The sequence below is a fragment of the Dipodomys merriami genome, unplaced genomic scaffold, assembly GCF_024711535.1.
Source record: "Dipodomys merriami isolate MVZ:Mamm:240054 unplaced genomic scaffold, mDipMer1.0.p SCAF_52, whole genome shotgun sequence".
Lineage (NCBI taxonomy): Eukaryota > Metazoa > Chordata > Mammalia > Rodentia > Heteromyidae > Dipodomys > Dipodomys merriami.
The window spans coordinates 8160977-8173904 of NW_027206091.1; the positions used below are offsets into that span (position 1 = coordinate 8160977).

General features: G+C 55.9%; 1 protein-coding gene and 1 non-coding gene across 2 annotated transcripts; one reads left to right on the forward strand and one right to left on the reverse strand.

The window, feature by feature from the left end:
• Positions 1–6064: 6064 nt before the first annotated feature.
• Positions 6065–8607, forward strand: LOC138811167 (mRNA decay activator protein ZFP36-like). Its single transcript, XM_069998829.1, has 2 exons — positions 6065–6138; positions 6990–8607. The coding sequence occupies exons 1-2, from the start codon at positions 6115–6117 to the stop codon at positions 7926–7928; spliced, it is 963 nt and encodes a 320-aa protein (XP_069854930.1). The 5' UTR covers positions 6065–6114; the 3' UTR covers positions 7929–8607.
• A 3031-nt stretch (positions 8608–11638) lies between these two features.
• Trnai-uau (transfer RNA isoleucine (anticodon UAU)) lies at positions 11639–11732 on the reverse strand. Its single transcript has 2 exons — positions 11695–11732; positions 11639–11674 (listed from the first exon to the last, which is right to left on the reverse strand). It is a non-coding gene; the product is annotated as a tRNA-Ile (tRNA).
• Between the last annotated feature and the right edge of the window lie 1196 nt (positions 11733–12928).

The window sequence follows — 12928 nt, forward strand, 5'->3', positions numbered from 1 at the left end:
TTTATGTGGTACTGAGGAGTCAAACCCACTCCATGCATAGTAGGCAAGCAGTCTACTACTAAGCCACATTCCCAGCCCCAGACTTCAGTTTTTGACTGGCTTTTTTTCCTCCTGGCTGGTACTCTACCACTTGAACCACACCTCCACTTTTAGCTTTTTGCTGGTTTACTGGAAGAGTGATTTGCTTGCTGAGGCTGGCTTTAAACCTTATGCTCCTTATTAAATCTTGGGTGGCTTGAACTCTGGGTCTGGGCACTGTCCCTGAGCTCTTCAGCTCTAGGGGAGCGCTCTACCACTTAAACCACAGCGCCACTTCCAGTTTTCTGGTGGTTATTGGAGATAAGAGTCTCAGCTACCCAGGCTGGCTTTGAACCACAATCCTCAGATTTCAGCCTCCTAAGTAGCCAGGATTACAGGCGTGAGCCACCAGCGCCCCCACTTGTTCTGGTTGTTTTTAAGATAGTTTCATATTTTGTTTAGGCTGGTCTGGACTGTCATCCTCCTACTATGCACTATCTGCCATCCACAGCTGAGATCACAGGCATACACTTCCAGGTACAGCTTTTTTCTATTCACATTCAGTGTCTTCACCTTTTTTGCTTGGGCTGATGGATTCTCCAGATTTCAGCCTCATAAGTAGCTGGGACAGGGGGCTGGGAAGGTGGCTCAGTGGTAGAGCGCTTGCCTTGCATGCCAGAGGCCCTGGGTTCAATTCCTCAGCACCACATAAGCAAAAAGAAAAAAGCCGGAAGTAGTGCTAGTCTTGAGCTGAAGAGCTGAGGGACAGCACCCAGGCCCAGAGTTCAGGCCCCAGGACGGGACCAAAAAAAAAAAAAGTAGCTGGGATAACAGCCAGGTTTTCTCTATGGAGATGAGAGGTCTCAATACCACCCCCTTCCCCCAATTCAAGGCTGGGTCTCAAAACATAGTCACCTTGATTTCCAGATCTATAGTACCTAGGATTATCGGGATTACAGGTGTGAGCCACCAGTGCCTGGATGATATTTTTTAAATAATCCCTAAGAATTGAAGGAAGACATGAGGTCATAGAATAAACCTGAAGTAAAGAAAGTGAGTCAAGTGGACATCCAGGGCAAGAACATTCTAGAGACAGAACTGTAGTGCCAAGACCCTGGGGTAGGAATGTGCTGTGGAGTTGTTGAGACAAAGAATTGGGCTTTGGGCCTTGACTAAGGGATGAAGGAGGAGAGGAAGGCCAGCCTGTCATGGAGGACCTTGGTGAGGACTTTTTTTTTTTGCAGTGGGGCTTGAACTCAAGACCTGGGTGCTGTCCCTGAGCTCTTTTGCTCAAGGCTAGGGCTGTATCACTTGGAGCCAAGCTCCACTTCTGTTTTTCTGACATTTTGTTGGAGATAGGAGTCTCAAGGACTTACCTGCCTGAGGCTGGCTTTGAATAGCGATCCTCAGATCTCAGCCTCCTGAGGAGCTAGGATTATAGCCACCAGCCACCAGTGCCTGACAGGACTTTTTGCTAGGGAGAGATCCCACAACCTACTAGTTAGTGCACAACCACACACCAGGAGGGAGCTACGTGTACAACCATCACATCTGCTAGGCAAACACCAACCCAGGGTCCCACAATCACACCCTACCCCCTTGCAGATCAGATCCCAGGAACAGTCACCAATCCCTTTAAAGGAGCCTTCCAACAGGGCAAATCCGGAATCCACAAACAGCCCTGTAACCACCACTTAACCCGCTATCTCTTCCCCCCATCAGCAGCAGACTTTACCCAGCACGGGGCTGACTCAGCCCTGCCCAGCGCAGGCCTGATTGGCTGGAGACACAGATAAGACCTGGGCCTAGACGCCATGTCTTCAGGTGCCTGCGTTTATGTATACTTCTGCTGTGCCCACAGACACGCGAGCACGGAGGGTGACATGGGGGTGGGGTGGGAGATAAACACGGACCAGCAGCCATCATCCCGTCGTGGCGCAGCGGCGGCTGACGTCAGACACCAAAGTTCAGCCGTGTGACTAGAACCACATCTAGACACCCAGCCTACAACGCTGTCTCTCACATACACACAAAGGCCTCTGACACGCTCACAAGCAGGGACACACACATACATGAAGATCTGCACACACGCAGCCACACCTGCATCTGCCATGCCCAGTGTGAAGGTAGTGTTTGCACAGCCCGTCCTTTCGCCAGAGTTCAGACACGGTTGACACCCCAGATCCCCCCTCCACACACACACACACAGATGTGGGAGGTGCCACGCCCATGGGTGCCCCCCCATACAGATGTGCAGGGGGGTGCCCCGCCCAGGAGTGCCACCTCCAAGGCCGCTCTAGTCATCATTACACCGGCCCGGAGCTGGCACCAAGCTGGCGGCACCGGCCCGGGCCTTGGCTCAGCTCTGTTCACACGGGGACGTGGGGGCACACTGGGGTCCCCTCCCGCTTGCACCCCCAGCCACCCCAGAGTTGCCCCCCCCACTGTCGCCCTGTAACGCAATACCTCCCCACCAGCAAGCCAAGGCAATCCCGGGCCTGGCCGCGGGTCCCCACCCGCAGCGCCACACCGCCCCCGGGGCGCACGGGCTCCCACACCCCCGCGTTTCCCGTCCCCGCTTGTTTTTCTGGAAACTCTGCTCTTCCCTTCTCCCCCCCCCTCCCCTCGCGCGCGCGCGCGGCCGGAAGTGCTCGCTGTATTTTTAGCCTCTCTGGTTTCCGCCCCTTTCTCTCTCCTCCAGCCCCCACCTCGCCCGCCCCGCGGCCCTGCGGCCCGCCCCGCCCCGCCCGGCCCCTTCCCCACCGCCCGTCATTCCCGAGGGGTTTCCCGGCCGCCCGGCCCGCGGGCTTCCCCGCTGGCTGCCGTCGGGGGTGGGAGGGGGAGGGCCGGGAGCTGCCGTCGGGGGTGGGAGGGGGAGGGCCGGGAGACAGGCCGCCAGACCTTCCTCCTGGCCTGGGCACCCCGGGCTGGGGGTCCTGACCCCTTATCTAAGGGAAGAGGCTGGGGCCTGGACCCTTGGGCCTGAGGGAGGAGGCTGGGGCCCAGATCCTGGTGTCTAAGGGAGGAGGCTGAGCCCTGGACTCCTAAAATGTGAGAAGGAAGGCTGAGGCCTGAACCCCTGGCTCGGAGGCTGGGGGGGGGGTCCTGACCCCTAGGTCTGAGAGACCTTGATCCCTGGGTCTGAAGGAGGAGGCTGGGAGCTGAACCTGTGTGGCAGGAAATGGAGCTTGACATTCTGCTCCCTGGATCTCACAGTCTTTTTTTTGGGGGGGGGTACACCCCCCAACAACCCCTTGGAGGGAGGCCCAATCGCCAGCCTCCCTGTCCTAGTCTCCATGACTCAGCAGAGGGGAGGAGAGAGAGGGGAGGGAGGGGAGGCCCCGGCTGAGTCAGGGGTGGGAATTTCTCGGTCTCCTGGGAATCAAATCTGGCTGGGCTCAGCCATGATTGGAACCAGAGCCAGCGCCAACGCCAAGACCCCGAGGGCTCCTCCCACTTTTTTGGTTGGATCCCACCGGAGGCTCTGGGGCAATTTAGAGGCTGGGCAAAAGGCAAGTTCCCTGCGCCCCTCCCACCCTCCCCCTTTTTCCTCCTGTTGTCCCCAAGGCTGTGTTTACAGCAGACCAAGAGCCCTGGTTACCAGAGAGGAACTGGGGTGTCCGGGCCCAGCCTCCCCGTCATGGCTTCCAGGAAGGCCCCCTCCCCCTTTGGGTCTGTGAGTCACAGGCAAGCAGGAGGCCGCAACCGTGCCAAGGCGGCCTGTGGCCCGCCCAGCTCACGGGACCAACCCCCGGAAGGTCCCTGCACCCCTGAAAAGCCTCTCATCAGGATTTCCCCCTCTCCTCCCTCAGGCCTAAGCAAATCAGCCAGGAGCCTGACCTGAATCTCCTCACCTCAATACAAGCCCTCCAGAAAACGCTGCAATGTCACTGTTTTGTGGCAATAACTTCTTCCTCTTTTTTTTTTTTTTCCCCTTTTGCATTCAAAGCCGGTCATCTCATCCAGATTCCCATAGGCAAATGAATTCTCCCTGGCCAGGTGGTACATACCTGTAATCCCAGCCACAGCAAGAAACTGAAGCTGGAGGATCCCTGAGGGATAGGCCAGCCTGAACTACATAGCAAAACCTTGTCTCGGGGGAAAAAAAAAAAAAGGTTTCGGTAAGCTAGGGAATGATCCTGGAAAACTTAAACTTTGGTAACAGCATTGTCGATTTTTTTTTCCCCCCTTAACATTGAGGATGGCTTATTTCTCCTTAACAGTGTAAAGTTTGAGGACCACAATGGCCCAATTTGGAAAAGACAGTCCCTTAAAACCCTTACTAAACCTAGGCATCAGTGGCTCACCCTGAAATCCTAGCTACTCAGGAGGCTGAGATCTGAGGAAGGTGGTTCAAAGTCAACTGTGGCAAGAAAGTCTCTTATCTCCATTTAACCACCAAAAAGCTGGAAGTGCAGCTATGGCTCAAATGGTAGAGCACTAGTGTACCTGGAGTTCAGCTCTCTCTCTCTCTCTCTCTCTCTCTCTCTCTCTCTCTCTCTCTCTCTCTCTCCCTCCCTCCCACCCCACAGGCCCCCAAATATCCTGGACCTCACCCCCAGAGAAAGCAGGGATGGGAGGGTGTTCCAGATCTCTCTTAAAGAAGTCTCAGGGGACAACTGTTAGCAAAATGAGCTCCTTCCCATAGCTGAGTCCACTCCTTCACTTCTCCACAGCTTAGCATGCTCCCTTCCTAGTCAACACTAGGCCCACCTAGCAAAGGCAGTAAATAATCAACGTCCAACCTCCTTTTCCTTGGGATGGCACTTCAATTGGGCAGCTACCGCCATCTAAGGCAAAAGAGTCCCTTAGAGTGTTTTCCAGGTCTGGGCAGTTGCAGAACCTCTTATCTACTATTTGGACAGCAGCCATAAATCCTCATCTGCCATGATGAAGCCCCTGGCCCTCAGGTCCACACCAGGATCTCCACCTCCTAACCCCTCCTAAGCCTCCTAGGTAATATAGATCACCCCAGACAATAGCCAGCGCTGCTTCTCACTTCTCCCTTGTGAGAAGGGGTCTTGCCGGCCCCTTTCCCAGCAATACACTTTTCTTTGTTCTCTGTACCTGTTGTTCTCCGTACCTGGATGTCTGTGTGGTTCTCTGGCAAAGTCTAATAATCCTTGAACAACCCTCTCCCAGGCTCCTAGGATTGTCTTTCTGAGAAAGTGTTTGTTATTGGGGGGGAGGTTGCAGGAGGAATGAGCACCTGCTCTGGGGTTTGAATTCAAGCTCTGCCCTTACACTTTTTGCTCCAGGCTAGAGCTCTATCACTTAATCCACTTCTGGCTGGGGGGGGGTGTAGTTTAATGGAGATAAGAGACTCAGAGATGCTAGCTCAGGCTGGCATTCACCTGTGATCCTCCTATCTCAACCTCCTAAGTAGCCAGGATTACAGGCATGAGGCTCTGGCTCCAGGCCCCAGATTATATTATTATTGTTATTTTATTATTATTATTATTTAATGTGGTCCTGCGCTGCCCTCAGCCCTCCAGTTCCCTCACTTCCCACCTCCTCCTACTTTGTGACGCCCCCTCTCTGTTTTAGTCTCTAGGTGTGTGTGTGTGTGTGTGTGTGTGTGTGTGTGTGTGTGTGTGTGTGTGTGTCTTGCATTTTTCCCTTTCATTTCTGGCCTTTCTCTCCAGTTATGTCATTTCCCCACCCTAGTCTGTGGGTCTATCACACACGCCCCTTTGGACTCTGCCCAGGTTGATCGTCCAGGGAGCCCTGGCTTCCTGCCCCGCCCCCCACCTCTGCCCCAGTTCCCTTTGCTCTCCAGTCTCCAACCTTGAAAACTAGGCAGACGTGCCTAATACAAACTCCCCCCCCCTTACACACATACAACACCCCCTCCCCGGGCCAAATTCAGGGTCAGCTAGCCGGGGGCGGGCGGAACTAGTAAGTGGCCTGAGGGGCTGGGCCGCGGGCTCGCGTCCGGGAAGCGCCCCCTTGGCCCCGTCGCTGGCCCCGCCCCTTCGCCAAGACCACGCCCCCTCGGCACCGTATAAAAAGCCGGCGTTCCCAGTTGCCCCTGCTGCCGGTCTACAGCGCTGGGACTTTTGGCTTTCTACCGTTCCCCGGCCACTCGCGCCAATCATGGATCTCTCTGCCCTCTTCGAGGTCAGTATCGATCGCCAGCATTCCTGGGGAGCCACACTTCCAGATGACTCTTTGGGGCGGCTAGCTTGGGGCAGGGGGTGGGGTGTGGACAAGGGCAGGGGGGGGGATGCCCTATTTCCCCTTCATCAGACCTCAAGCCTGGTTACATTTTGGAAAACTGAACCTGCCAAGTCCTGGGGACGGAGTGGGAGATCTCGGCCCCAGGCCCTGGATCCCAGGGGATGTGTGCAAGGGAAGAGGCGCCAGCTCAGGGCTCAGTAGGGTTATCTGGAGGCCGAAGTGGACCCTCACACCTGACTCCCCCTTAAATTGCTGAGGGCGCGTTTGTTCTTCTGATTTTGTTTATTCTGTGTGGCGCGGAGGGGTCCCAGTGTCAAGGGTAGGGGTGGGGCGTTGACTTTGGCCTCTGATCTCTCCGTTCAGAGATTTCCTAAAAAAAAAAAAAAAAAAAGTCCAAAAGAAATCCGGGCTCTAGGATCAACTTTGTTTTCGGTTGTGAAACTATTGGGAGCCTGGTACTCCATCGCATCCGGGGGAAGGGGGGAGAAGCCCCAGAGGTTCAGAATTGGGGAACACTGGTAGTGTGACTCTGGACACTCGCCTTGATCTATCGGGAGGAGAGCTGGGGATTCCTCGATCCTTCCGGATTGGTTTCATAGGTGGATGGGAGCCCTTGTTCTGAATCACCGGGGAGCTTGGAACCCTTTTGGGTTTGTGAGATTGGGTGGGGCTCAGGCCGGGGAGCCCACAAACCGGACTGGCAGGCTTCTGCAAGTGTCCTGCAGCTGGGGCGGGGCGGCACCTTGGCCTTTTCTCCTTCGGGTGTCCTAACCAAACCCTGTTCCCAACAGAGCCTGCCGTCGCTGAGCCCCGCCGACCTGCTTTCATTAGACCACGGAGGAACGGAGTCTCCGGGACTCTGGAGCCTAACTTCATCCGATTCCAACTTATCTGAGGTGGTGGGTTCTCACCTGCCTGGCCGGTCCACCAGCCTGGTAGAGGGCCGAAGCTGTAATTGGGTGCCCCCACCCCCTGGCTTTGCACCCCTGGCTCCTCGCCCGGGCCCTGAATTGTCACCCTCACCCACATCACCTACTGCGACTCTGACCACCTCATCCCGCTACAAGACTGAGCTCTGCCGGACCTTCTCAGAGAGCGGGCGCTGTCGCTATGGGGCCAAATGCCAGTTCGCCCATGGTCTGGGTGAGCTGCGCCAGGCCAATCGCCACCCCAAGTACAAGACAGAACTGTGCCACAAGTTCTACTTCCAGGGCCGCTGTCCTTACGGCTCCCGATGTCACTTCATCCACCATCCCGAGGAGGACCTGGCCGCCCCAGGCCAGCCGCACATGCTACGCCAGAGCCTCAGCTACTCCGGCCTGCCCATGGGCCGCCGAGGCTCGCCACCCCCTGGCCTGGTGGACCCTTCCTTGTCCTCCTGTTCCTTCTCGCCCTCCAGCTCCCCGCCACCCCCCGGGGACCTGCCACTTTCACCCTCTGCCTTCTCTGCTGCTCCGGGGACCCCTGTAACTCGAAAGGACCCCGCCCCTTCCTGCTGTCCCTCTTGTCGAAGGGCCACTTCTGGCAGTATCTGGGGGCCCGTGGGGGGCCTGGCCCGAAGCCCCTCTGCACACTCCCTGGGGTCTGACCCAGATGAGTATGCCAGCAGTGGGAGCAGCCTGGGGGGATCCGACTCTCCTGTCTTTGAGGCTGGGGTCTTTGGGCCACCCCAGCCTCCAACAGCCCCCAGGAGACTCCCAATCTTCAATCGCATCTCTGTTTCAGAGTGACAAGTGCCTTCTAGTTAATTGATCTGGAAATCAAGGAGGAAGATACTTGTGGGGACCTGAGGGGGGGGCGGGGAAAGTGGGGGAACACCTCAAATCGAGAGGTCCTCCATCCACATTCCAAAAATGCATTAACCTGCACCCCCTAATGATGCCACCTCTGGGGCAGGACCCCAGTGCCCAAGCACAGTGTTTTCTGCTGTTAAGGACAACAGTGTTTTCTGGGATAACTAAAGATGTAGCAGATTTGAAGGAGGCAGTGAGCCCTCCTCCCCTCCCACCCCAACTCTGGTCTCTTGGGATTTTATGTGCTGTGAAGCTGGCCCTCACCACCCCTCTCCCATTCTTCCCCAAGGTGTCCCCTGGGGACAATCCTGGTGCTCAAAATGTCTCTCAAGCGCCTAGCCAAAGCCATTGCCAAATTATTCCTCCCATACTAACTAGTGGGCTCCCCCTCCTTTTTGTTTTTTATTTATGACGACTCTTATTTATTCTAATAAGATTTTATAGTATTTATATATATTGGGTCGTCCGATTCCCTTGTATTCTTTTTCTAATATTGGAAACAATGATATTATTGTGACAGTGCTATAATATATAAAGTAATATATATATATTGTTACTTTGAAAGTCTATTTTTGTGTGTGTGTGTGTGTTGGAATTTTTAAATAAAAGGAATAAAAGTGGAAGCTGGCTTTCTTCTGTTGGCTTTCAGCGGGAAGGGTGGGGTGACAGTTGGGGTGGTTTTTGTTTAGTTTTTTTAAGGCCTGACCTCCAAATCTTATCCAGCGTTGAATCGCCTAGCCGCTCTTACCTGGCAGGAAGTGACGTCACCAGCCCGGCGATTCACCTGAGGGGGCGGGGCCAGGTGAGATCACCCAGGATGGAACCTGGAGAGCCAGTTCCGGGGCTGCTTGGGGCGGGGACGGGGGCCGCGGCCGGCACATTTCCGTCCCCACGGGGGCCGGGGAGGCGGGGAAGCGGGGCGGAGGGTACAGAATGTGCTGGATCGCCCGTCCCGGCGGGCGGGGGCGGCCGGCGCGGAGGAGGGGTCACCCCCAAACTGACATCCTGGGGCGGGGGTGTGTGGGGGGTGGGGATCCTCTCGGCTACAGTCTCGGCTTACAAAAAAGTCTGGAGGTGTCAAACTTTTGGGAAAAGTTAGCAGGGGCGCTTTAAATAAAAGTTCCTAGTTTTGCGGAAATCTGGGCTCTCTGGATTCTCAGGCCACGTCCCCGAATCTGATGGGATCCGGGGGGAGGAGGGGGAGGGTGTCTGGGTCTCGGACCCCATTTCCCCCGGGATCAGGGCTCGGGGTGGAGGGGGGGCCGGGCGGGGCGCGGGGAGCCGCGTCGCCCGACCGTACAAGGCAAGAGGCGTCGGGAGTCATCCCCGGCCAGAGGCGGGGTGCGCCCGGAAGCCGCCCCGCATCACGTCAGGGCGCGCGCCCCGCCCCTGGCTATCTTCTCCTCCCCCTGGCCCCCCTCCTCCCTGCCTCCCTCCCCGCTCACTTCCTCTTCCTCACCCCCTGGTCCCCCCAATTCTTCCCCTTCCCCCCTGCTCTCCTCTCCCCTTTGCCTGCCATCCTCCCCCCCTCCTCACCCCTCTCTCTCCCCCCCTCCCCAGCTCACCCTCTGTGGTACCCTCTTCCCCTGCAGCTCCTCCCCTCCCCTCTCCTGGGGCCTCTTCTCAGTCTCCCCATTCCCCTGGCCCACTCTGACCTTTGGTCTCCTCTTCCAGGAAATGGCTGGCTTCCCTTTTGGGAGAGGGTTTAGGAGACAGAGAAACAGAAACCCAGAGACCCAAAGGCCTGGGGCCCAGGTAGTTGAGTTTATTTTTAGTGTTTCCCTAGATGTCCTTTCTCCTGAGTTCAGGGACTACACTTGGCTGGGCGCCCACCACCTCTCAGCGCTGGTCCTGTCTTTAAACAGATCTCCTGGCTCCTTCTAGAAACAAACCCCTGGCTGCAATGGAGCTCAGTGATATGAGAACTTCGTTTAGCATGTGCTAGGTTCTGGGCTGGATTCCTAGCACACACACACACATACACACACACACACACAGAGCTGGGCACAGCTGCCTGTCATCCTAGCTACTCAGGAAGCTGCGATCGGAGAATCAGGGTTCAAAGCCAACCCCGAGCAAAAAAGTGGTGAGACTCTTATCTCCAATGAACTACTCAGAAAAGGCCGGACGGAGGTGGTACTGTGGCTCAAATGGTAGAGCACCTAGCCTTGAGCACAAAGAAGCTCAGGGACAGCACTCAGGCACTGAGTTCCAGCCCAGGACTGACAAACAAAAACCAAAAACACGAACAAAAAACAAAACCCCAAACACCCGTACCTCTCAAACCCGTACCCCAGAGTCACAGCAACTTGGTTTGATCCAACTTCAAAATAGATCCAGAAGCACAAATAGATCTGTAGTATACCCTTCAGGCCCAAGCCAAGGCCATTAGCCCCATCCTCCTCAGAACTTCCCAGTTAATCCTTCCTAGTTCTGCTTCCTTCCCTAATCTCCTTCTTGGCCCTCTGTAGCCCCACCCCCACACCCCACACCCCACACCCCACACCCCAAACCTAAGGAAGCCTCTTAGGATACCAGAATCAGATTACAAAAATCAAAGTCCAAAGTCCTGACCACTGAACACAGCCAAGTTCCCATCTCCCCTCCCCCTGTTCTCTCTGCTCTAATCACCTTGGCCTAGCTTTTCTACCACTGCCACAGGACCTTTGCACTGAGTAGCTCTTCTGCCTGAAAACACCAACCCACCCCAAGCTCCTCATTATAGTCTCTGCTCAAGTGGCCACACCACCTCCAGTTTCCCATCCTCACCATCTTAGAGTTTATTTGTGACATTTACCACCTGAAGGATTGACTCCCATCCTATTTTCCCGGGTGCATACAGATACCAAGCAACCCACCAAAGGTAAGTGCAGACTGCCTGACTTCAGCAGGACAATCTATCTAAGCCAGGCTGTAACCATCCCATTGTGGGTACAACCAAAAAGCCCCCCCCCCCCCCACCTCCCTTGACCTAGTGGCTTTTTCATTAACCTCTGCCTCCTTGCTCAGACCTCATCAAACCCAGCCCCTGGGTCAGCTCTACACAGTCTCTTAGCTGTGGGAAAGCTGTGTCCCTCACTGCTCTATCAATCAACAGTCCTGGCCCTTGAAAGATCGAGTCCAGCCTGTTTCCTTCCTTTCTCCTCCATTTTCCTAACACCAGCTAAAATATAAAATGTGTTTAATGTTTACCTTTATAGCAATCTACCTCCATAGAGAAACTCCTGCTGTCATCTACTGAGATTTGCACGTTCAATTCCACGGCCAGCACATGTCGAGAGGCGATGTTGCCCCCTGGTGGCCGACATGTAACGGCACCATTCCACACCACAAAACAAAATGTAAATGAAAACGTCCCTTTCCTCTAAGTGGTGCATTTTGGTTGATTTACGACGTGAAAAAATTAACACGAATGAGAAAGCTTAAAAAAAAAAAGAAGACTCCAGGTTAAAAGAATAAAAGCCTAGTGTGGTAGTGTATACCTAGAAATAAATCTAGACACTGGGAAGACTGGCAAATTCCTGGACAGCTTCGGCAAAAACTCTGTCGCTAGAGCAAAAACAAAAAAATCAAAAATCACAAGAGCAGAAACAACAACGTAACAGAAAAGAGAAAACCGTGTCCCAAGGAGGGGAAAAATCAAAAAGTGCTCCAGGTGAGGATCGAACTCACAACCTCGGCATGGCTCCGCCTAGCACTGTCTTATAAGTACCGCGCGCTAACCGATTGCGCCACTGGAGCTCCGGCCGCACCCCTCCGCCACGGCGTCCTTCACTTGCGGGAGGCCACGTGACCTCTCTAGACAGTTCCGCCCTGTGTTGCATATGTAAATAGAAACGCTTCTTGTGACCAATCGGAGAAAGAGCACGACCAGTTCCGGATTCTCACGCCTCGCCAGTCCTTTGCTGTAAAAGGGAGAAAAGTCTCCGCCGCGCTTGGAATGTGGGCTGCGGCCTGCTGGAGACCCCGCCCATCGATCTCATGAATATACATGAACCAAGGAGGCGGCGCCTTAACCCTTTGTTGGCGGGCCGGCCGGAAGGCGGCCCCTCCCCCTCGCGGGCGGGAACAGGATGTGAGCCGGGGCGGCCGGGTAGGTGGGAGGGTGGGAGGGGGAGGGTTGGGAAGCTTTGGGTGACCGCCCCCCATCCCACCTCGGGCACCTAATTCTCCCGGCCGTAGCTGTGGCGCGATCCCCACTACGGATCCCGGGTGCGACCCATCATCCCAGGGCCAGAGTCTCGGACCTGGGGATCCGGAATCGCCTCAGGACGGCTTGAGAGAGACCTCCAAGTCCAGGCACCCCGCACCCCACTTTGAGGACCTCGGATGCCCAGCGCCCCCTCCTGGAAGATTGGGGACCCCTGGAGGCCGATCGCCCGTCCAGCAGCATCCAGGACTTTGCAGAATCCGAGTCCCCCAAAACCGAACTTCTCCCTCCCCACCCTCGACGGGCGAGTTGAGAATAACTTGGGATCGATCTGGACCTGTAGCGCCCCAGTCAATCTGTTTTGGGGTGTGGCTCCTCCATCACTTCCAGAAGACCCAGAACTTTGCGATCCTGGCGCTCCCCGTTTTAGGATGATTTCTGCTTGCTCTCGGCCTTAGGGGGGAACTCAGGAATCCGGGCCCCCCCTCCTTCCTTCAAGAATTTGGGTCCCCAGCGACCCGCCCCCCTCCCTCTCCCCCCCCCAACATCTGAAACCACAGTCGAAATTCGCAGCATCCCTTCCTGAGAACATCAAGAAACTCGGCCGAGAGGATCCCCGGATTCTGGAGAACCCCAAGTTCACCACCAGCCCCCCACCACCATCACCACCGCGAGTCGGGGTACCGCGTGGGGGGGGGGAGGGCGGCTCGCAGCCCGGGCTCCCCCGTTCCGGAGCTGGCGGCGCGGGGCCCCGGGGCCGGGGGAGGGGGCGGCGCCGCCGCCGCTG

What these genes read in the sequence shown, in the direction of transcription:
- LOC138811167 (XM_069998829.1), top strand. Translation starts at nt 6,115, where the DNA reads ATGGATCTCTCTGCCCTCTTCGAG. An exon ending in ATCTCTCTGCCCTCTTCGAG is followed by an intron (nt 6,139 to 6,989) that starts GTCAGTATCGAT and finishes TGTTCCCAACAG; the next exon opens with AGCCTGCCGTCGCTGAGCCC.